At 47.3% G+C, this 23,785-nt stretch overlaps 8 protein-coding genes across 8 annotated transcripts; 4 read left to right on the top strand and 4 right to left on the bottom strand.

Annotated features, from left to right (window-relative positions):
• Window positions 1–137: 137 nt before the first annotated feature.
• JR316_0011410 (Putative ariadne-like RING finger protein R811) lies at window positions 138–3,859 on the bottom strand (the record flags this gene model as incomplete). The annotated part of the gene is made up of 11 exons (XM_047897066.1): window positions 138–254; window positions 307–396; window positions 453–762; window positions 828–868; window positions 921–959; window positions 1,025–1,077; window positions 1,134–1,537; window positions 1,588–1,888; window positions 2,143–3,100; window positions 3,149–3,574; window positions 3,629–3,859. 11 exons carry the CDS (start codon window positions 3,857–3,859, stop codon window positions 138–140), a joined length of 2,970 nt encoding a protein of 989 aa, XP_047743475.1.
• Window positions 3,860–4,031: 172 nt separating this feature from the next.
• Window positions 4,032–5,193, top strand: JR316_0011409 (uncharacterized protein; the record flags this gene model as incomplete). Its single annotated transcript, XM_047897065.1, has 4 exons — window positions 4,032–4,253; window positions 4,318–4,449; window positions 4,501–4,792; window positions 4,859–5,193. 4 exons carry the CDS (start codon window positions 4,032–4,034, stop codon window positions 5,191–5,193), a joined length of 981 nt encoding a protein of 326 aa, XP_047743474.1.
• A 1,062-nt stretch (window positions 5,194–6,255) lies between these two features.
• Window positions 6,256–7,612, top strand: JR316_0011408 (uncharacterized protein; the record flags this gene model as incomplete). Its single annotated transcript, XM_047897064.1, has 4 exons — window positions 6,256–6,413; window positions 6,480–6,630; window positions 6,695–6,850; window positions 6,902–7,612. 4 exons carry the CDS (start codon window positions 6,256–6,258, stop codon window positions 7,610–7,612), a joined length of 1,176 nt encoding a protein of 391 aa, XP_047743473.1.
• Window positions 7,613–7,895: 283 nt separating this feature from the next.
• Window positions 7,896–9,638, bottom strand: JR316_0011407 (uncharacterized protein; the record flags this gene model as incomplete). Its single annotated transcript, XM_047897063.1, has 13 exons — window positions 7,896–8,127; window positions 8,186–8,211; window positions 8,276–8,316; window positions 8,377–8,403; window positions 8,462–8,515; window positions 8,580–8,618; window positions 8,691–8,792; window positions 8,870–9,001; window positions 9,074–9,106; window positions 9,167–9,226; window positions 9,284–9,451; window positions 9,504–9,513; window positions 9,579–9,638. 13 exons carry the CDS (start codon window positions 9,636–9,638, stop codon window positions 7,896–7,898), a joined length of 984 nt encoding a protein of 327 aa, XP_047743472.1.
• Window positions 9,639–12,246: 2,608 nt separating this feature from the next.
• Window positions 12,247–15,797, bottom strand: JR316_0011406 (Protein priA; the record flags this gene model as incomplete). Its single annotated transcript, XM_047897062.1, has 5 exons — window positions 12,247–14,834; window positions 14,891–15,059; window positions 15,116–15,292; window positions 15,348–15,440; window positions 15,501–15,797. 5 exons carry the CDS (start codon window positions 15,795–15,797, stop codon window positions 12,247–12,249), a joined length of 3,324 nt encoding a protein of 1,107 aa, XP_047743471.1.
• Window positions 15,798–16,453: 656 nt separating this feature from the next.
• JR316_0011405 (uncharacterized protein) lies at window positions 16,454–17,485 on the bottom strand (the record flags this gene model as incomplete). Its single annotated transcript, XM_047897061.1, has 1 exon — window positions 16,454–17,485. One exon carries the CDS (start codon window positions 17,483–17,485, stop codon window positions 16,454–16,456), a length of 1,032 nt encoding a protein of 343 aa, XP_047743470.1.
• Window positions 17,486–17,783: 298 nt separating this feature from the next.
• On the top strand, window positions 17,784–19,879 carry JR316_0011404 (1-phosphatidylinositol phosphodiesterase; the record flags this gene model as incomplete). Its single annotated transcript, XM_047897060.1, has 9 exons — window positions 17,784–17,850; window positions 17,945–18,193; window positions 18,266–18,314; window positions 18,421–18,548; window positions 18,696–18,922; window positions 19,019–19,195; window positions 19,372–19,551; window positions 19,637–19,733; window positions 19,806–19,879. The coding sequence occupies 9 exons, from the start codon at window positions 17,784–17,786 to the stop codon at window positions 19,877–19,879; spliced, it is 1,248 nt and encodes a 415-aa protein (XP_047743469.1).
• Window positions 19,880–21,865: 1,986 nt separating this feature from the next.
• JR316_0011403 (uncharacterized protein) lies at window positions 21,866–22,805 on the top strand (the record flags this gene model as incomplete). The annotated part of the gene is made up of 4 exons (XM_047897059.1): window positions 21,866–21,874; window positions 21,932–22,033; window positions 22,488–22,513; window positions 22,574–22,805. The coding sequence occupies 4 exons, from the start codon at window positions 21,866–21,868 to the stop codon at window positions 22,803–22,805; spliced, it is 369 nt and encodes a 122-aa protein (XP_047743468.1).
• Window positions 22,806–23,785: the final 980 nt, after the last annotated feature.

Below are 23,785 nucleotides of genomic sequence, written 5' to 3'. Positions count from 1 at the left end.
TCTTTTTTAAGAAAAAACCTAGTTTATTCTCCGTTGTGGCGTACCATATGTCAGAGAAGAGTACTGTACAGATACATGATGCAAACAGAATGATCAAATAAGCTACTTTCCCATTTCACGGCGAGGACAGTCAGAAGTTAAGCGCCGGGTGGTAATGCTGTATTAGCAACGGACTTTCCACTGAGCCTGGATACGTATCCCATAGGTGTGACTACAGAACTTCGAGCCATTGATTGTTGTACGATTCGGCCGGCCTTTCCACTTCAGATTAATACAATTACCAGATGATTGATCTCACAGAATTACCTGTTGGTGACTAAGTTGTTGCATCTGCATAGCTACCTTTGGTACAGCCTGGCCTGACGCATATGTGTGTTTCATGCGGGGCGTTCTGATCTGTCAATGGGAAACTTGTTGAAGAAAAACACGAATATGTAGTATGGATAACCAACTTTTTTGACTCTTGAGCGAGCAGAGGTAATGCTATCGCTTGTTTGCCATACATTCGCATTGTTTGCAGCGGCTTCGCTAATATTGTAAACGTTCTCGACATCAATTGTATTGATTTTGGCGCCCCTTTGGTCCAGTTGATTCCTGAGGCGTTCTGTCACCGCCTCTATCGATGTGTTGTTCTCATACACGTCATTGACGATGACTTGTTCAAATTCTCCAATCAGTTTCTCCGTCTCGATTGTTTCTACAGCCGTTCCAACAATGTAGTCACCCAGTTTGTCTGCCATCAGAAGAGGAAATATCTTTCCACTGTTCGAGAGGGACATGGTTGTTAATAGCACCGGTAATGACTAGCCCAGGACAGTTGTATTTACCTTGTAATCTGGGCAAGGCCTGTGTAAAAGTCAACAGCATGCTATAGATCTGTTAAGTACCCGTGTTCATCGACAAGATTAATTCACCCTCACATGATATTTACTAAGCGCCGGCTCGCATCCAACTACAAACTATATTCAAAAGATTGTATGGTCAATTTAAGCGATCTAGTTGACTATATCGATTAATTAAATACCAATGTAATACCCCTCTCAGCCATCTGCCGAGCTATGTCAAGAGGGTCGTTCTCTGGGATATCAGAGAGGGGTCAGCTGGGAGGAAAGCCAAGTAGTATGTGTGCTCACGATCAGGAGACTGCTGAAATCCATCATGTGGTTCTCCAATTCCGTGCGGAGGTGAATCAGTGATAAGAATAACTATCTTCACTGCATTGTCTGCCCATTGCAAGTTTAGCGCCTCAGCCAATGCAGCGGTCTGTGCTTCTGGTCCATCACCACCGCCAGAAGCTACGAGACTAGCCAAGTTACTTTGCATGACGTCGATATTTGATGTAAATCCGAAAGATTTGGTGACATATGACATGTCCTGAGGTGGGTGGTCACGAAATGCAATGAGGCCAAATCTGAGCAGCCCTTGAGATAGATTTTCAGAGGCAGAGATTTTCTCGCATATGCCACGAATGGCCTGTCTGGCTGATTGGATATAAGGACCCTGACTGCCAGTCGTATCCTGTAAGAATACAATGTCTCTGTTCCCATATAAGCGTTACAGCCGTCAACGAAACCAAACGCTACACACATAGCTTTCCCCTGTGATTGGGGATTAGCGCCATCCTGATGCACAGTGGTCTCTTGTGGCGGAGGGTGTTGCGTCATTAAGACAATGAGTTTGGGTATGATTGGAGCAAAAGAAGTGAGTTGGTAAAGAGAAAAGGTAAGGCGTTGGATGCTACCAAGGTGTCCGTTTCGCTCACCTTTTATACGTTTTCTGGCGCCGGTACCGCCATAGTAGTACAGCGTGGGATGTGCAATTGAGTCAACACAGGACTGGTCACGCCGTGAGTCGTTTAAGTGATACAAGGACAGGTGTGTTCGTGATGCTGTGCAGCTATAAGTCAAGGTCATCCGGCGCAGTTTCTCAGTGGCTTAAGTATAGGCCAGAATAATTCCCTTTCATACAGGTGAAACGAGCGCTTTTATATGTAAGTAAGAAGCCTCGCCCTATCACCATGTAAAAATCGAATTCATACGGCGCTTAATTTTCCTAAAGACTCAGAACAGTATTATTGTTGCTGGTCTATTTGAATACAGTGTACCTATAATAATCCATTTAACATACGAAATAATCAAATACCTTGAATCCATTGACTTAAAGTCTCAGTGAATACCTCTGGAGCATCAATCATTGGAAGATGCCCGGAAACGCCAATCTCTAAATATTTGACGCTTTCTAAATGAGGTTTCCATGTTTCACAGAGACTCTGCAATCCCTGACCGACCTTTCCGCCACCATCCAAGCTCCCCGATACGAGAAGCGCCTTGCCAACGGGATTCTTGAACAAATCATCAAGGAGATCATATTCACTAAGCGCCCGTGCGCCCTCTGCAAACCCTGCTGGTTGTGTTGCCTGGATCATCCGTTCAACCCACTCCGCGCGCTTTATACCATGTGCGAGCGGTGAGGTTGTGGGATTACAAAGTGAACCAGGTGGGAACCATCGCGGAACAGTGACACTCGCCAACTTGCGCATGCCTATGCGTTCAGCATACTCAGTCGCATTTGAACTCTCGGGGCCAAAAGCAAGCCGAATGCGCTCATCCCAAGCCTCTTTGTTTCCCGCAGCCGTGCGCGGAGATGTATCGCAAGCGACGATGCTCTCCGTCTTTATGTTACTGCCCCCTCCGTATAGGGTTCCGAATGCTAGCGCAGCAGCGCCTCCCTGTGATACGCCTATGACTGATTTCACGGGGAGGGGAATGTGAAGCATATCAATCAAGTTAGCGATGTCATGTGCGAGGAAAGGGATGGTCGTCAGCCTCTTATCTTCCAAATCACTAGGGGAAGTGTCTGGTAGAGTAGATTTGCCATGGCCTCTTTGCGAGTGCAAGAGAATATTGTACGTTTTCTTATTGTCTGCATCGCTAGGAAAATCCAGGAAATAAGGCACCACGTAACTCCACATTGTCCAATCCGTGAGCAGGGAATTGGCGAAGACCAACCAAGGGGCAGATGGATCGGTGACAAGAGTTACTGCGTGGATGGTATGTGTCGGACTTTTTGCTGGTGGAAACGATGGGAGGGTTACAAAATGCTGAACTAAAACGTTAGGAAATGCATTGTCTAGAAGTTAGCCCCCTACCTCCTTCTTTTCGACAGGCCATGGAACTTCCATGTCTGCCAGCCCGGCAACATCTGTGGATAGTAGAAACCTTGATACCATATTGTAGGATGCAACCACCATTGCTGCCTCCACATACAGGTCCTCTACCTTTGCGTTGACTTGCTCTTCACTGCAGCTCGTATCCTTGCCCAACAGCCAAGACTTTAGTTCCTTTTTGAAATCGTGAATAACATCCATTGGAACTCGGGCGGTTCGAGTGCTATGGTCCGTGAAAACTAATGCACTGGTGTGCAATGATGTGAGGACGGTGGAGATAGGAGGGAGAGGCGTGTCCACATCCCGGATCACATATAATTGTCCCGTAGATAAGCCCTCTTTTCGAGCGACTATCTCATGATGAATCCACTCGAAGGAAGCATGGTTTAACGCTGCCACCCGAAGAATCTGAAATCGTAAGCCTTTAGCGCTTTAGCGTTTATTCTTACGATGATTCCATACCATGATTTCGCGAAGATCACCGGGGAGATTTCCTTTCGTTCTCACCGCTCCCAACAAAGAGTTGAATCCACCAGCAATAGGAGGGACGTGAAGTAAATTCGCATCAAGAGGGGTAATCCCTCGCGGACCACGGCGCTCTCGGATGGCGTCCGCATGTGGATCAGAGCCTGGAGGAGGGTATCTCCCTGCAACGACGCGCGATTGACCTAGTGGGAACTCAGCAAGCGACATGGGGTGGGGGTTCAACCTCCTCAGCAATTTATATGATCGCCAGATCAGTTCGGTATGAGATCATGAGAATCCACAATTGCCGGGGCGTGCGAACGGCCGGAACCTTTGCCACGAGCATGGGCAAGCAGGGGAAAGCCTTTTAAGACTTCCAATCCCCCACATTGGCAGTACCATGGAGTTGGCACTGTCTGCTGCAAATTATCTCAGTCCCATTGCGGACGCTTTGTACTATCTCAACAACACAAAGGTGCATCCTGTGTGGTTTCCATTCGCGCTGGCGCCTACGTTGCATGCTGCCAGGGTTTCGATCATCTTTCAGGCGAATGTGCGTCAGAGAGGAGCGTCGGGAGCGCCTCTTTCCTGGGGAACGCACATTGCGGGCTTCTTGCTTATGGTATGTCCTTCATTTATATCTCTTTCTGTGTCAAACGATAACATCCGAATCCCGATCAATGTAGAGTTGGGGTGGCGGTCTTCTATCACATTTCATGTTAGGGTTACCCCCACCTATGCTGTATTCTTTTGGTCCAGCGCTCAACTATGTTTCTGTCAATCTTATCGTCATGCTCATCCTCACAATTTTGCCCGATGTACGTGTTTGACGCGTACTCCCTTTCTGCAGGTGTTAAGACACACAACAGCTCCTGTACCCGCCAGTGTTAGACACTATCTTATGGCCTTTAGACGCGCTATTGCGGACAAATGCAGTGGTTTCCACACTAGGCCTTCTCTCCTCCCATAAAGTCCACCCCGAATATCAAAATTCACCTCTTACTCACCTAATCATCGGGGCAATCGTTTCCAGCGGCGGAGGGCTTACTGTTGCCACCATGTCTGCCTGGACACCTAATTGGGCGTTAAGTACACCCCCAGTTCTACGTGCTGGCGCTGGATGGGCAGGTACCCTTGATGTATGGGGAGGCTCCCTTGTCGGTGAGTTCCGACTTTTATGTATCACAGCGCGATTCTTATGGTTGGGAACACTGAATCCCCACATAGCACTCATCTACAGCAGCACAACGAACCATCCCGCGTTTGCACCTCTACATACATATACAACGCTCATTCTCTCTTCTCCTCTTCTTTCTGTGACTCGGAAACCACACGCCGACGCGGACTTCCCTCCTCTCACATCCCTTGGTGCTGCGTCTCTTTCGGCTGCTGTCCTTGGAATCCTATTCGCTGCACGGACAATTAAAACACATTGGCTGATTTCATCACAGTCCGGTGGAACTACCGTTCGTGCAGTGCATAGCAAAGTTCCACAGACGTTAACTCCTCACAAAGTTGGGCATCTTGGTGCAGTCAAAAGAGCAAAGAAAAAGACTTCTTAAAGCCAAACAAACTCTTGAACACGGCGCTTGATTGCTAGAGCAATCGCTTATTGCTTAATAGACGTTTATCATCAATATGCCCATGCTATATCGACGTTAATTTTCTTGAAGGACAGGTCATTCGATATGAATATACGACTTGACTTCAACCTTGTCGTCATCAAGGCTGGTGGTTTCCTTAATACTTTCGAGGTGTATGGATCATTGTAACATGCCAGTCCGAACTGACAATGTCACTGCTACATATTTCATTTATTAAAGGGTACAAGAAATGTAATTTTCACGGGCACCATAATTGGAATTGTAGATTGGATTGGTCTTTAGAATCCATGGCGCAAGTTACACAATATTTTTTGCCATTCCAAAACTTTTGGAGTATGTGAAAGAGACTGTCCCTGAGGATTCGCCCCACCCTCCAAGCTCGTCAAGTAAATATTATTTTTCGTAGTTAATTACCTCAACCAATCTCTCTGTATTATACGGTGTACTATATACACAAGGTTGATCAGCAGTTTTAATTGAGTTTAGTAGACTCCAAAGCCAAGCCAAAACTTCTATGATCGTTACAGTCAATTTGAACCTAACCAACGTCGATCTAAATAACTAAGCAACCGTCAATACAAACTTCTTATGGTCCTAGTAATACGGACTACCTAGCTCCAAATCCAAACGTCTCAAGGAGCATCACCTCCACAAGTCTTCTTCTGTTCACATCAGCATCATTCATAGCCATAAAATCTATGGCCAAATGAAGGCCAAATGACTATTGTCGCTAGATGTGCCACTGATGCTACTATTTCGTCCACTGTGGCCGGTATCACCGACAGCCTCATTGTCTTCGTAGGCCATCTACGGTGGCACCCTCCCCGGAGTACTTTAACCTCGCACATCCTTCCTCCGCCCATCATCTCCTTCCCTCGTCATTTAATCATTCTCGTAGCCCAGTGCTAACGAGCTCTTTACAATACTTTGATCGCTGCGCGACCAGTCACTCTCATTCGTCGCTTGTTTACACCTTGAGGCTTGTAGTAGATTCTACCTCATTCAAGTTGTGCTTCAGCCATGGTCAATTTCACCATTCTAGCTGGCGGATTCTCCACCTTTATTGCAACATACGTATTCAACTCTGATGCGTCTACGTTGACACTCACTGAGCAGACGACGACTGGCCCGAACCCTTCTTGGATCGCCTTGCACCCAGAAAACTCGAGCATCCTATAGTGAGTAACTAATCATGAATTATGTGAGTTGAAATACTAATTCGACTCGTCTTGGCTTGTTCCAAGTGCGGTTAACGAAATTGGACCCATTGGAAGCCTTCAATCCTTCTTGGTTAACGCGGATGGTGGCTTGACATTGGTGGACACAGTTTCCTCTGGAGGGAATGGCCCCACATTCACCAATCCGCTTTCTACAGGCGAGGTCACTGCCATGAACGTGCGTTTCGACTTTCGTTTCAGATTCCAATCTGTAGCTAACTGCTCTCTCTCTCTTTGATTAGTTTGGGTCTCCAAATTGTTCTTTGGTGGCCACTGTTCCGGGGGATCCTTTGCATTTCCAGAGAGATTCTCCCGTCGTGAACTTCCCTGTTAACGGAGGTCCTTCAAATCCCCACATGTCGCTCGAATTCAATGGGGAGGTTTTCATTGCTGATTTTGTTCGCATCATTTTTTTCTGTGTTTTTCAATGTTATTGACAACAGTTGTAGGGCGCGGACAAAATCTGGCGTCTCAAGAACACTGGAACACCAGGGAACTTCATTGTTCAAGGACAAATCGATGTGGCACCCGGAAACGGCCCTCGTCACCTCGCTGTCCATGATAACATCCTCTTCGTTGTAAACGAGCTAACATCCACTCTCACCGCGCAGCAGATCCCCGAAGCACCGAACGGCACTACACAGCCTCTTCTAGCCAATGTTTCTACTATCCCTCAGGACGATCTCGGTTTGAACGCATCGTTCCGCGTTGCAGAGCTGATCATCTCTGAGCCCACAGAGCAATTCCCTACCCCTTTAATCTATGTGAGCAATAGGAATCTAGGCCCAGACTTCGATCCCAGGGGAGATACAGTTGCAATTTATGAGTTCAAGAATTGCACGGGCGCGGATCCAGTGTCTGATGCTCCCATTTCACGCCGTGCCCATGCGCGCTCGTGGTCTCGTCGTCAAGAAACAGTAGGCTCTGGCAACGCATATCCCTCTGCCTTTGTTCTGCAATCACAAACTTTCACCGGATTGACCCAAATTCGCAGCATGGCATTGGGCCATGTTGAGGACGGAGGAGACCAATTTCTTATTGCCGGTGCTAACACCGAGGGTGGCGTCGCTGTGTTTAGTAGGGTTGACGGTGGACGGAATCTGACACTCGTGGCTAGGAATGAAGATGTGCAAAATAGGACCAGCTTTGTCTTTCTGTAAATAAACTTTAAGTAAGTAATAGATGACAATATATTTAATGGGCTTCAACTGCGCTTTCTTCAAGTTTCCAGTCTCAGAAATATTAGACGTCTTAAAATATTGTCTACCTCATTTGTCTCCTCAACCGACACAATGCCGAAGGTGACTTTCCAGAAAGTAATGACCGCATCTCTCCGAAGCTGATACAGGTACAAAAAATCTAATTCTTTACCGTTGCAGCAACGAAATCTCCTCTAAAAAATATTCGACTCGCTTAGGGACAACAAATAGTATATTAACGATGCTACAAGGTATCGCTACCATCAGTAGTGGTATGCATGGTATGCATGAAGTCGTCTGAAATGACATTTTCGATGACTGCGCCGTCGTCCCTGTGAACAGTCCTCGTGAAATGCACGTTGGATGCCCTCATATGTTTTGCAGCCACTTCGTAGTCTGAGCGTGGTGTGTGTACTGTGTCACGCATGTGAAGCACAACACGACTTGCGAGAGTCGAATGTAGGGCACGACCCATACTAAGCGACAAAATAGTCAGCTTCTAGGGTACTGAAATGAACGACTGAATGAACGTACTTTGCGAGGGAGGATCGTGTGGCGGACTGTTATTTGATAGATCAGAAGGAAGGACTTTGTGCGCTGATTCCGAGAATTTCGATTACTCACCTCCAATGAAACGGAAAAAATGATATTAAGGAGTGAGAAAACTAGATGATCGCACGAGTGAGATTAAAACAGCAGCAAAAAAAAAATGAAAAGCAACACACGGAACAGAGTAATATAGTAGATTACACCTAGAATTTAAAGTTAGCACCACAATAACCACGAAAAGATGTCGATGAGGGTGCTCACCATCGCGGAAAACAACGTGCGATAACCGAGAACGACCAATTAGACCCTGGTGATCTTCAGAGATACATGAGTTACACGCGTGTCCCGTTGATCGTGAAGCAGGTGAACAGCAACGTACAAATACGGATTCCTGGAATCATGACCAAAACCAATGATACTATTTTGGTAAAAAAAAAAAAGACGTCATGATCAACGGGCGTCTAAAAGAGACTGGTAACTGCGAACTTACTCGCGTCGTAGGCAAGAAGACATGCCCAAACATATTCTAGATGGATATCTTTTGCGTTGGTATTAAAGCATCCAACGAAGCCACGGTAAGGAGCGTCTGTGTCTGTTGAATGTGGCCAAGTATTAGAAAATTGCGTCGATTTTTTTTTTTTTAAAAAAAAAAACAACAGCTCGGCTTACATTGTGATACAACGATGGCAGAGGCCATGGCGGCGGTCGCCGGACCCCAAATGCATATCGCGCATATGGGGAGAATGATGAAAAAGCGCCTGTCTTTATTCCACACGGCCCAGATTCGTATGCTGCATAGCGCTGGACAAGCATAGAAACACGTCGATTTAGCGCCCCTCTTTTAGTTAATTGTTCAGTCGACATCGAACTTACTTTCAGCCGCTATGATACCGACCAGATACGAAACTATATTCGGATGAACCTTTGTTAGAATCCACAACGCTGCCCCTTAGAGAACTTACTGACCTCGCATTTGCGTGAACAAGCTCTTGCACGTTTCCTTGCTCAAGTTCTTCCCAAACATAACTGAAGACGGAAGTTTAAATCAGCCTGTCAGATAAAAAAAGGAACGCAAGGACTCACGCAAGTAGGAGGCATAGAATGTATCATAGAAAGTAAGATACCTTTGAAAAAGGTATAACACCTTAATGTACGTCCATTTCGCCTTCCAGATGAGCTCGATTTCCATTCCCAATGTAAGCATCCAGTCGTACGCAAAGAACACGCCTGCCGCAACTGCCCGTCGTCGATCTAATTCAGCAACAATCCGACAATCCATCTCGGGCGGTGAACAACAACTCACGTTGTGCGCTCTGGAGACTCAAAAAAATCAGCCACCGTAAAGAATCTCCGAAATCTATAAAAGATGATTCCTCACCCTGACGGTATTCAGGCCTTTGACAATCTGGGCCAACTGTCCATTGCTCAGTGACGCCATGCTGGAAGATGGGGAGGGTTCGGGGGTAAAGGGTGCGCGTACCACCAGGCCCTCGTACAAACTTACAAATTTATACCAGGTCACGCAAGTTGCAACTGCATGTTTTGACCACACCAAAGCCGAAGGCTAATATTCCTTTCGAAAGAACGGAGGTGCCTTAATTAAAAACCAAGAACCCGCACTTAATTACGATGACATATGTGCCGACCAACCACACACACCCACTCCCACCTCGAAAATGTCATACACTAACCCGCGTTGATTCACAGTCAAGTAGTTCAAAGTTTCCCCGCTGAAGAAGCGTAGCAGTCGAGATAAAAATTTTCTCAATAGATTTGAATCCACTCCGCAGTAGCACACCGCGATCTCCACAAGCAATGGTTAGTTAGATGTGCTCGTTGATTTCCCGTTCCGTCCTACTGTTCCGCAACTCGTCCTTGGCGTAGGCAATTTCCTTTTACGATTCCCAAGCGCCGATCGTTCTCCGAACCTTATTGCGACGGCTGTACCGACGTCAGCGACAAACGTTGATAAAAACGCGTATATCCACTGTCCTGACGGTACGCTCATATCATCACCCCACCTGTGTTCCTGGAGTACGAAGAAAAAGGAGAAAAAAGAGACAGTTCAACGCCTCTGGTGACGGAAGTTTATTTTTACATCATGTCAGAGGGAATAAATAAACAGACGCCAGGGGGGATTTTTAAAAAGCAACGGATCAATTAGTTACCGCCCTTTGATTGATTCATGTATGACAAACCAGTACGCGCATTAAATTTATACACACATCGGCGGTCAAATCGGCAATCATCTCAGTCAGGTTGTGTGTCCACTTCCAGTGTTCAAAACAGGCCAACAGGAAAATTTTCATTCCTTCCTTTCAACGAACCAACTCAAACATCCCAACGAACCAACTCAAACATCCAAAAAAAAATACTCAACAGACAACCACATCTCATCGACAATTCACGCATCACCGTTTCGCATCACAACTTGCGCGTCCAATAAAAAACAAATTAAACAAACAAACAAGCAAGCAAGGTTCAACAAAACATTTCGGCATGCCGGCTTAACCCAAAAGCGTGCACAATTAACAACAAACAAAGAATTTTAGATTTAAGTTTAATATCACTGATCAGCCGCTTCAAGTTTAGCAGCGACGCAAACTAAAAACCTAAAACTTTCATGCGCGTCCCAGCCTCCTCGGCCTCCCCCTCCCCAACCAGCGCACCAAGCAAAAGTGATTGATTAATTGAACTCTGAACTGATTTATCGTCATTGAGATTGAGATTGGGTTTACTATATTACTATATCAGTGCAAACCAGGGACACCCACCCTTTATCCCTCTGAACTCGCTCGGTCGTACTCAGGAGTTTACTAGTAGGAGCAAAACCACTGCACACTGGCCTTGCATCGAAAGTAAAACACTGGAAAGTGCGAAAACACATTGGACCCAATATAATTTTTTTTTTTTTTTGGCCGACACCTGATAACTACTAATCTTGAAATATCACCCAAACAAATTCGCGTGCGCACTGCGGCGTCAGCAGTCCCAGTCAGCACCTCCCAATACACACCGTTGGCGAGTTGGCGCCCTAGCGCCCCGTCCCTGTCCCTGAAATCCAGAAATGCCCAGCGTGCCCGTGGCAAACTGCCCAGCGCCCAGCGTGGGCCCAGCACAGACACAGACATTTGTGGAAATCAAATTACCATATACATTTCCAGGAACCTGAGTAGAGTACTAACACTGCGGGCCCACGACGCACGACGCACATCCACAAATCCCAAATCCACAAGTCCCAAGTGCACAAGTCCCAAGTCCACAAATCCACAAATCCACAAATCCACAAGTCCACAAGTCCACAAATCCACAAGTCCCAAGTCCACAAATCCACAAGTCCCAAATCCACAAGTTCCAAATCCACAAGTTCCAAATCCACAAGTCCCAAGTGCACAAGTTCCAAGTGCACAAATCCACAATATCATCATATATAAAATAAAGTAAAGTAAAATAACGAATACCATACAAATCACTGGCAACACATCCATACTAGTATATAATATACCTATGTGTCGCACATCATCACAACATCCAACAACATCACAAAATCCAACAATAACATCATCAAGTCCCAGATCAAGAAAAACGATACAATAAGATATATATATATATATACGATATCGAGCTTTCGAAAAATGAGACTGATTCCAGCGATTCACGACTCATCCATCCCAAAGCTACCCCAAACCAAACCAGCGATTCTGAGAAGTTTTAATTGAAGGCTCAATATCGAACTTTCTTTCTCTATATCAACAAAAGTATTACACACCGAATTCAAAAAAACCAACAACATCACAATTTCATTGCAAACTAAAGTAAAACTAAAAAGTCACTGATAACATATGATGTGCGTAACATATGATATGATGTATGTGCGTGTATGTGTATGTATGTGTCCGACATTATCACAAAAAGCCAAACGAAGGGAAGTTGTAACCGACTCGGAATGGAAGAAAGCGAAAAAGAGAAAGAAAAAATCGCATCGCATCGCATCGCAAGAAAGAAAAGAAACACAGCCAACAAGAAAAAAGCACCCCAACCTCCACCTACCAATCCTGCTCCGACCTCCTCCCCCTCCCCCTCCTCCTCCTAGTAGTAGCCACCGCCCCACCAGGCCCAATACCAACCCCATCCAAAACACCATCAAGGCCCTCATCCAAACCATCACTCAAAAGCCCATCAACAACAACCACAGCTGAAATATCAAGGCCGAGTCCTTTAAGCAGCTTGGTGAGCCCGACGACAAGAGGGTGGTCTGCATCGTCTTTGACAGAGGATGGATGGTCTGCATCGTCTTTGACAGAGGATGAATTGCCAGAAGACGCAGCCTGCACACAAACACCCTCCAACACCTTCACAACCCTCACAATACCCTCCAAATACCCATCCACCGCACTGCTATCTACATTCTCATCCTCGAAACCCCCAACTGCACTCGAACAAGCAGACAAAACACCATCAAGCGCATTCAACAACTGTCCATAGGTCGGCGATTTCAAAGAGAGGAGGGAGAGGACGGCTGATACGACGTTTGAGACGAGTGCTTGGTCGAGTAGAGGAGATGCCGTGTCGACTAGAGACGAAGTTGTATCCGAAATCAAAGGAACCACAAGCGGAATTCCAAGAACCGGAGCCGCCGAGCTCGCAGTAGTACCAGACGACACCACACCTCCACTAGACCCTCCCAAACGCAGCCCATCCAACCCAAGGACAAGACCAACAAGCTCATCAACCAACCCTCCAAGCTCAAGTCCAGAAAGATCCACAGTCGCATTCACATTCGCAACAATCTGTCGACGACGATCCGTGCTTCTTTCGATGTTATGTTCTCCACCCGTGTCCCTTTTAACATCATGAGGCCCAATCCCAACCCCATCCAAAAGCCCATCCACACTCTCATCCAACCCATCCCCCAAAACTCCATCAACACTAACAACAGCCTTCGTCCCGCCCAGTCCCAATCCCGCAAGAACATCATCCAGACTGACGACAATAGGAATATCAGTGGCGGGGGCGGCGGCTGCAGAGGCAACAGGTGTTGTAGACGAATACGGTGGATGGACGAGAGCAGTGGTCGACGATATTGTTGACACGGCGGGAAGAATGGAAGTGGTGGACGTGATATGAGACACAGCAGAACTCGCTGCAACACCCACAACAACCGATACACTAGTCCCAGCAGACGTAGTCGTAGGCGAAGCAGTCGTAGGCGAAGCAGACCTAGTCGCAGGCGCAGCCAAACTCCCCACAGACGTAGTAACCCCAACACCAGAACCACCAAAATTCTCAACACACCACTCATCCAACCCCAAAGTCTCCCTCAAAACCAACACCAAATCATCCACAACCCCTCCCAGCCCCAGACTATCAACGTACGGACACGCCTCAAACAACCCCTTCAAGCTCCGCTCAGCCTCGAGCAGCGTAACAGTATTCCGACAAAGCGTCTCAAAATCAGGCGATTCGACCAGGTTGATGGCATATTGGTATAGAGATCCAAAGATGACGGGATCAACGAGACAATCAGAGAGCGCAGTGGAGGACGAGCCTGCAGACTTGATAGGCGAATCCGTGGTCGTAGTCGTGCCCGCGCTCGTACTCGTAGATGCCCCAGGCGCAGACCCCGTCAAATTGATAACCAAATTCACAATAACAGTCAACCGGTCCAACAACCCAGAGTCGGTACCAACAGTCGCGTTGACCAAGGCATTGATAGGTGGGATAGTTTGGCGCTTATAGTTCGCTGGAACACCTTGACGCTTATAATTCGCCGGACCAACACCTAACCCATCAAGAAGACCATTAACAGAACTCGCCGTATCAGGACCGACCAATCCATCCACAACCACTCCCGATTTCCCGGCGATACCAAGGCTCGAAAGCAAGCTCGTCAACCCAACGATTAACGGGTCGCCAGAGACTCCAGGTGTGCTGATATCCGGAACCGTTGAGGATCCAGACACCGTCGACGATCCAGACGAGCCAACGGCACTAGACGATCCAGACGAACCAACAGGACTAGACGCATTACAAACCGCAAGCAAACTCCCAACACTATCAACAACATCATCCACATCACCAACCAAATCCTGCAATCCCAGACTTGCAACACACTGACAATCACTCAACGTGCTCCTCAAAAGCGTCGACACATCCAGCAACGCATTCGCGTATGAAATGGCGGTAGGAATGGAAGTGGACGTGACGAGACCGGTGGTAGCCGCATCGACACCGTTAACAAGGCTATAGATATCGTCGAGATGCACGAGATCGTCACTTGAATACGATGTCGGGAGACTGGTGATAACCGTAACCGGCCCATGAACATTCAAAGCAACGACAGCTTTGACCACAGCGCTGATGAGCAAGCCGATATCCACAGTAGCACCCGTATCCACGATACTATCCGCTTCAGATCGCTTCCTGACCCTGCGCATCCTCGACTCGACGGAATGCGGAACACAAGCATCGTTCTGCGGGCTAGGAACCCAGCCGTCTCTGCACGAATTGACAACGCAGCGCGACGCAGCGCAGGACGTGCTTTTCGCGTTGGCAATAGCCGTACAATCTCTGCCCGAGGAAAGACGAACAGGCTCGATCTCGAAAAACGGATGAGGTGTCATACAACCACCGCCTAAATAACCACAAATCAGCTAAATGCTCGTTAATTTGTGCAAGTAAAAGACTTACAGCTATCCTTTGTAGAACTGGTATCGACACACTCGAACGATAACGTGCTTTCCTTGCCCGGAATACCACATACACTCTGCCCAGACCTACAAGACGCCCGCGCTTGCGCAAGAGTCGTAATCGGCTCAAACTTTTTCTCCAAAGCACGGGGGACAGCGGAGCTACAACCCTAGATTCAAATTTTAGTCAATGTATGCGCATATATTCGTCGAAAAAGGAGCATACCTGTGGAAACTCCCCGCATACACCGTTACAGGAGACGTTGGGAGGTGCACAGACGCATTGGTCGCCAATGCGAATATATGGCGAATCACAATCGTAATGGCAAGGGTCCGCAGTGTTACACGTATGGTGAGCATGCTGCGGGAACGAGCACTGTTGTGCATCCGGGGAAGTATTGATCTACAAAAAAAAAATGAAGTGCTTGGGAAACGATAAAAAGAGGTAGGGTACACACCAAAGCGGTAATAAGAGCGCGGACTGTATCTTTTCCAAGGAGTCCAATGAGGGCTGAGAGTTGATCGTTAGTATCCAGATAAAGTTCAAGGTCCTGCAAGAAAAAAAAATTAGCATATATGCACCTATAGATCAAAAGTAAGCAAGGACATACCTTGAGGCACAGGCAAAGCTCGATATCAGCACCGAGATTGAGAGCGCCGAGGAGGGAGGAGAGGCCGAGCAGCTGGGATGCATCAGCAAGCAGGTTGGCGTTAACATTGATGCATACATCTAGAAGATCACGAGGGATGCGATATTGGCGCGAGGCGATGATGGAGGATGCAGGGGAACGGGCACGGGCATGGTCGCGGCGGTGTGGAACAGCGTGGGGGTGGTGGATGGAAGATACAATGGCGGGAAAGAGCGTGAAAAGAGCGAGAGTGGGCAGAAAGAGCGTGAGGAGACGCATCGAGAAGGAGCGGGTGGGATGCGGTGGAAAAGAGAAAGAGTGAGAGAGCGGCTTTTTATGTTTTTCTGGACCTTGGTTTGGCAGAGTTTGGTTTGTGGAGAAGGAGGATAAAGTGATCCGGGTGTCTTGATTGTTTTTGGACATGGAGTTGCCATAAAAAGAAGCATCACGTCGCGTCGAGGGATGACAGCAGCCAATATGGAGCCGCGCACATTATTGCTGCCGCAGGGCAAGCAAACTGCTACGACAAAGGTCTACAGTAATTTGATAAGAATTAAGAAAGCAGCGATATAGAAAAGAATACGCACAAAGCCTCTGCAGCAACACTATGCGGATTGCATGCCATATGGACCTACAACAGACCCTATCTGTCTACAACAGGGACCCATATTCTCTGTAGGTCCAGGACAGCGCTCAAGCCGTCCTTCGTTCGCAAGTTCTAATTGCACTGTCCAGACTGTCCGCAGAATTCTCCGCTGTCGCGCTCCATCGACAGTGAACTCGGCAGGCTGGCAGCACCCGCCACTTTATTTACCGCCACATCGACTTGACCTCCTATTCAGTTGAATCATGGATTCCAGTCCTTCCATTATGAGACTGAATTAATGAACGACTGGGTAATAAAAAATCAACAAGCAAGACATACAAAATACACATCACGTCGCGTCCATACTGAACGACGAGGCAACACCAAACTCTGCACTGGGGGACGTATTGAACAGAGCGCCTTCAACATTAAACTCGTCATCTTCATCGCTATTCCCCGCACCAAGCGGCGCATCCTCGCTATTCAACACCGCCTCCTCCCCCTCCTCCTCTTCATCCTCACTCATCCCCACATCCTCCTCCTCCGGCACAGCAACACCCACCAACCGCGGATCCCACTCCAACTCCTCCGGCTCCTCGACCTCCACCATAACCCTCTGCTTCCAATCAAACTTTTCCTTCAACATATCCACCGCCCTCACCGCCCTCTCAACCCTCCGATCATGTGCATTCTTAATAACACCACACTCCTCCAACACATCCTCATACTCCGGCTTCTTCCCCACTCCCAATCCCATTCCCAATCCAAGTCCAGCTGCAGGCCCAGCAGGCGGCGAAATCCCCAAAACCCCCAACGACCCCCTCGTCTGCATATGCTCCGCGAGCCTCCTCACAGTCTCATTCTCCATCCTCAACACATCCGTCGTCTGCTGATTCCTCAACAGCGGAATCACATCTCCATCCAACTGCAAATCCGTCATCGCCCTATTCGGATGCAGCGCAATCCTTTCAAACACATTCTGCGGTCCTGTCCCCCCTCCCATTCCTGTCCCCGCCGTCTTGTTCGCACCGCTTGACGAAGAGGAAGAAGAAGAGGTCGGAAAAGGCTGCAGCAACCCCGTCGAAAAATTATGCGTCTGCCCCAACAAAACATTATACTTCGACAATATATCCGGCCACGCAGGCATCCCATCCTGTCTCCCTCCCGCACCGATCGTCCACTGCAACGCATGAATCGACTCGATAATCTGGTTCGCTTTAAATTTCAACGATTCGAGTTGTGGAAGGGGGAGTTTGGGCGTTGGGAGGAGTGTCGGTGTCGTTGTCGGTGTCGTGGTTGTGATCTTAGTCGTGGTTGTAGACATGGTTGTGGGGGACGGGTCTCCGTGGTGTTGATGTGGGTGTGGGTGTTGGTTGGACATCGTTGGTAGATTTATCGTTTATCGTTATCGTTATCGATATAGTTTGTCCGCAAAGGTATAGCTATCGTGCACCAATGGCACTCACGTAGACGGTAGCACGGTCTACAGATGAATCAGAAAGTCAAAGTCAAAAGTTCGCGCGCATGCGCAGGACCAATCCACCACACCCTTACATAATCATCACCCATAAATAGCTCGCGGGCCGCGCGCGTCGCGTCACGTCAATCTCTTTCTCCTATCAATGCCAGAAACCCGCCCCCCAACCACAACCACAACCACAACCATAACCACAACAACAATGACAACGACAACGCTCCAATCCGCAGCGCTCACCGAGATTCTGCGAAGAGGTGGTCCTATCCTCGGTACGTCCGTAAGGCTTGAATCTACAAATTCCGTGGACCATTTCAAATGCCCTAAACCTTTTGGACCTCCCTCTTGTGAATTGTGAATTGATAGGCACATTGAACGAATTGTATAACATCAACATCAACATCAACAACATCAACACTAACACCAACAACATCAACAACAGCAACAACAGCGATATCGATTGCGGCGTCGCAGTGAAGGGCAATGAAGATAAAGACAATATCAATAAGCCCAGCCCCAGCCCCAGCCCCATCCTCAGCGACTGGATGGCGCACATCCCCGACGAAACACCGATCGTCCGGATGAATCTTCCTGGGACACACGATACCTGCACCTGTACGTCCTCTGAACGCTGAAAGTTATCAGGTATACAACATGGATTGATTATGTGTCTGTTACAACTCATAGGGAACTATACACCCGAAGTCCAGGAATCGCTGAAGCGATACACAGGCCCGTCAGTCCCTCAATCTCATCGAATCCGAGTTCAAGTTCAAGCTCAATTCTGACATGATTCATGATCTATGATATTGCGTGGTGTACCTTTATACCTCGGCCCCCAGAATCCCCGACTCGAAAATATACAGATGCCAACACCGCTCAATCTTCCGCATGCTCAACGACGGCATCCGCGTTTTAGACCTGCGCTACGCGTGGAATCCGGATTTGGAGTCTATAGGGTTTTATCACTGTATGTCATCCCAAGTATTTTCTATGAAAAGAAGAGTTAAATCCAGCCTGTGACTTCACTCACCCCCATCCTCCTCTTCGTCCATTGTCCTCGTCCTCGTCCTCGCCCTCGGCCTTATACTACGACTATAACTACACCCACACCCAGCAAAAGCCCTCCTAAGCCCAACAACCCAACTCCAAGACGTCCTCTTCGGGCTATACACATGGCTCGACCTCCATCGCACCGAAACCATCCTCGTCTCGATGAACTACGAGCCCGGCACCATCACCGGCACAATCAGCTGGTCCGACGACGCCCGGCTGCAAGAGGCGTTGTACGATATTTTGATGGGTGGGCTTGCGAGGCGGTATTGGGTGCGATCTAACGGGTCGGTACGTACGTATGTCTAACGTCTGACGTCTGATATCTGGCGCACCAAGCGCTAAGCTCTCGCCGCTCAAAGTTCTTTAATAACGATAATTAATCAGCTCGGGACTCTAGGCGAGGCGCGCGGGAAGCTTATCCTGATACAGCGCTTCGACTTTACGCTCCTTCCTGAGCATATGACGGAGCGCATTGGGATCCACCTCGATCCGGGCCATTGGATCGTGAATGGGAAGAACACCGCGCTTGAGTATGGTGCTGGCAAAGTCGCTTATATCCAGGTACGTCTTATAAACCGCCAAAAAATATAAAAAAAACACGACGGTGACGGTCGTATGCCTTTCATCACTCCTCATTAACATTCTTCATCCCTCTGCCTCATCCCATCCCACATCCCTCATTCCACATCCCAACCCACCTTCCTGCGGACCTGCTCCCTAAATACCTAACGTAACAGGACTACTACAAAATCGACCCGTCGAGCGATTCACACCCTTCGTCCTGCATCACCGATAAACTGCACACAGTCCTAGCGCACCTCGAACGCGCGATCGATCCCGCGCTGCACCCGGACCAGCTATACATCAGCTTCGCGAGCGCGTCGTTTCGCGCCGAAGAGCCTTCTCTTACACCCCAGGTCAGCTCAGCTACTACTACCTTTTTTCCGTATTTTTCCGTTTTTTTTTTTCTTTCTGTTCACGTTAATGTGGCTGGAATGCTAGGTGTATGCGCTTGGAGATGGGAAGGATACGGCGGGTGTGAACCAACGCCTCCTATCTTGGTTACACGAGCATCAAGGCAGGAGATTCGGTATCGTGTGTACGTGACCGTGTTTATAACTCTCCCTGGCTCTCGGTAATGCTTTCTTTTTTTCTGGTGTTCTTGTGACAGTACTCGATTTCTATGATGGGGTGCCGTCACTTGTAGAAGCTATCATAGGTTTAGGTCAGACTTCCGATACCTAAATCGAAGTAAATGGTTTCTCCTCTGTATTACCCTGCTTTCTGTATCGAAAATAAAAGTTGAAATATTACACGGTTTCCAGACTACAACGACACTGTGGTACAGCGCACAGTCATTTATTACATCAAAAGAGTGCCACTGTGTATTTTTCTTCACAATTTCTCAGTGGAATTTGGAAAGGAGTAAACTACTAGTAACCTTCGATAATGAACAGGGGCCAGAAAAAAAAAAGGAATGGCGTCATCGATTCAGACGGACAATCTCCGGAATTTCCAACGATATCATTATCGTTTCTCATTTATTTTTAGATTTGTCTGACATTGCATTGCATTGCAAAGTCGTCCGTCTCCAAGTCGTCTCGATTCTCGAGCCTAGCTTGCCACATGGAGTGGCGTGCACGCGAGTTTGCGTACATACATGGATCCATAAAAGTGGGAGGATAATCGATACCACACGTCTTCATAGGTAGGTAGGTGTTACAGTATCTCTTGAGATAACATCATCATCATCCCAACTCTCTCTCCCGCTCGGCGCTCAGTCGTACGTGTACAGTGTACTAGTAGAATCGTACTTGTGCCTGTTTTGGTTTCCTATTACACTTTTTCTAAAAGTCGTTGTTGCTGTTGCAATGGCCAAGCGGAATATAGATCGCCGAAAAGTAAGTCCAGTTATCTTTGATTGCCATTAACGAATTTGAACAGATTTTAACTGATAGGAGAGTAATGAATATGTCAAGCTATGATGCCAATCCGACTTGAATCCGACGTCCGCGCTGAATATGCTAGAATAAACACTGGTTATTGCGAGATGTTTGAGAGGATGCAGCTAAAAACCATTGTGGGCTATCTTAACCGTTGATTGTTTTGAAAGATACGATTTAGTGGAAATTCGTTCGTAAACTGAATAGTGAATACAAAGCAGCCGTCTGCCCATTCTGTGTGCTATGTATTGGCAGGGCACAACCTCTTTTGATCAATGATAACACACACATACATGATCGAGACTGATCGCACGTCAATTAATTGAGTGGTTCCGGTTAGCTTTTGCTCCCTTTTAATTTTACTCTTGGATCAGAGAGCCACGTTAGCGAGCTCTACCGGCGGTTTGGAACCGTTTCGGGAGGGGGGCGAAGGTACCTGATCTTCTTGAATCTTCCATCTTTTCGAAATAATGCGTTCAGCCCCTCTGCTTGACCCAGCTTCATACTTAACACCCCAAAGCCATTCCTCAAGGTCCAAGCTTCAACGGCAAGGCAGATGTCACTCCCCATTGCGGTTCTGGCACAGATCGTTAAAGGGTTGAATACCGTCAGGGTGAGGATCCTTCGTTCATTCTGTTCGCGCTTACGCCAACTGTTCCATTGCTTTCTAGTATGCCCAAAGTAAGTCATCGTTTTCCAGGACACTCCTTTATGGTGCTCATAACGTGGGTATAATGTCAGTTGCTGGAGGCGCCTTCTTTTTGTATGACTGGCTCATCACGATGGGGATGGAAGTGGAACTTGTGTGGCAATCCAACTGGAACATCATAAAAGCTGTTTACCTCTTCCAGAGGTATCTGCCCTTCTATGACATATTCTACCCTTCATACAGTCGTGAGTACATCGCTTTTCTGTGTGCTTATTCGTGCTTTTACGTTGAGTGAATGTAGTTGTATTTGGAGTGAATCAGTCTTCAGGGGTATGTGGAGGGCTTTTCACTCAGATGGCAGGCAAGTACAACGTTCACTTGACTGAAGTTCGAGTGGCTGACAATTACCATCTACCAAGTATCGTACATGGTCGGTATCATTGCGTCTGAAAGTACGTGACAACTCCAAACATTTCCCCTCTCTCGAGATATAGTGACCCCTCACGGATCCTCCAGCACTATGCAGCCTGCGTATCTGGGCAGTATGGAAAAAAGATCCGCGGTTTTATGTCGTCTATCCAATGATTGTAGTGTTCATCTGGGTTCCATCTACCGTTGCGATGATCTATGCAATCCAAAATGCCAAATGTGAGTTTACAAGTTGGAGCTTTTTAGATTGGCCCTCAGGCTGACGATCGTCTTAAGACTCTGATCCTCCCTTTCCTGGTTTCAAGGGCTGCCTTACCATTAACGCGGATAAGATTCATCTCGAATACGTTTGGGCCGGGCTTCTGGCTTATGACACCGGTATGTTTCTCGTGTATGGGGCATTTTCTACCATTTCCTTACAAACGATTATATATTTTAGTATCTCTCATATTCGTCCTCATTCCTGGAATTCAATTATGTAAGAACCAGTTTCACAGCCATTTTGTTGTTGAAGCCCACCTTAACGTGTTCTTTTATCAGATCGAAACGGTTTAATGGGCCACTCGCGCCTTGCTAACGTGGTTTTCCGCGATGGTACGTCGATACAGGTAGCAACAAACCAGCTAATGCTGATATAGAAGAATTTAGGTGTCATCTATTACATCACATTATTCGGTAAGCACCTACTTGTGATTATTTCTTGGCCTGGGTCTGATATGCGAAACCCCTAGTATTTTCACTTCTTAACATCATCTTCACTGTCTCATTAGATGTTTGTCTCCAATGTATTGTCAACTCTACGTGATACTTACTTTTCCTCAATATTATCCAGGCTGCTACCCGTTCCGCTCTTGCAAAGTAAGTTCATCATCCTCCACATAACTTGACTCTTGATAACCATAAAACCTAATAAAATAGCATGGGCCGAGCTCTACACTCCACGCTCGCCAGCCGTGTCCTTCTGCATATGAGAGAAACCGCCCACGTGGACCGTGACGATGACCACATTCACCACATTCCAGCCCATCGTAAAATGCGATCTGACATCCACATAACGAGGACGATTCACCGCGACGATCATGACGAGCTTGTGAAATGCGACGGCGCTGAGAAATTCACACCAATAATTACATCCAAAAGCAGCGTCTGACACCGGGGGAAGACTCAGACGCCGCATTTTGTATAAACATATTACTTCTACAACACTCCTTCATAGATTTATTTAAGACACTCATTCCATAGAATTTATTAGAACTACCACGCATTGCGGCATTATATTTATCTTATGTTATTTACCAATCATTCTGCATAGTAGTACAACTTCAGAATATACACAAATTATATGTGCAACCTTATTCAAAAATCAATTTATGCTCATTGTCCAATTTTGCCCTGGCCATAGACGCGACCCCTAACATACTACATGAGTCACGTTACCGTGTTGGTCTGACTCTTAAGACTCCGCTAAATTGTCCCAACTCCGCTTCTAGTGACGCTTCGATTTTCATCAGGTCAGGACTCCTAACCTCAACCTCAACCTCAGTGACTCGACACTCTCCTCACTTCGCCGCCTCCGCACACTCAGATGTACTCACGATATTGAGATGATCGATCAAGTCGACCAGAGCCAGAGCGAGATATTGCTTGCGTAAATCATGGCAGGTTACCGCTAGCAGTCGGAATGATCACGTTTGTAAAACCGACTTTGGGACATTGTATGTGTACTGTAACCACTTTCAAGAGTTTCATGTTCTGTCCCACGGCACACAACCCGCGAAACACGGGTAACTGGCAACTGCTATTCTAACGAGGTGCTAACGATCGACAGTACAAATGTAAACGCAAACTCGCAAACTCGACAATCAAAATCCTCCTCGATTCTCGAACGACACTCCGAATAGTGCTAGCGCATCATTATAAATATAATCCAGTCACTTTGCTGTAACGAACTCGCGACAGTGGCATGGAGACTCTGGCGCTTTAAACCTTTTTGGTTTTCGCGGTGCAAGCATAATGATCGTACTATCGTACCGGTGAAGAGCGGGCGCCACCCCGGGAGGGACACTAGACGTGACTAGAGGCTTAGAGCTGTGCTAAGCACGTACTTCCTGCAATGGTAATCGGATTACC

Source organism: Psilocybe cubensis, chromosome 11, assembly GCF_017499595.1.
Source record: "Psilocybe cubensis strain MGC-MH-2018 chromosome 11, whole genome shotgun sequence".
In the NCBI taxonomy this organism is placed as follows: domain Eukaryota; kingdom Fungi; phylum Basidiomycota; class Agaricomycetes; order Agaricales; family Agrocybaceae; genus Psilocybe; species Psilocybe cubensis.
The sequence above is the reverse complement of the archived record's forward strand: the minus strand, read 5'-3'. Positions and strand labels throughout refer to the sequence as shown.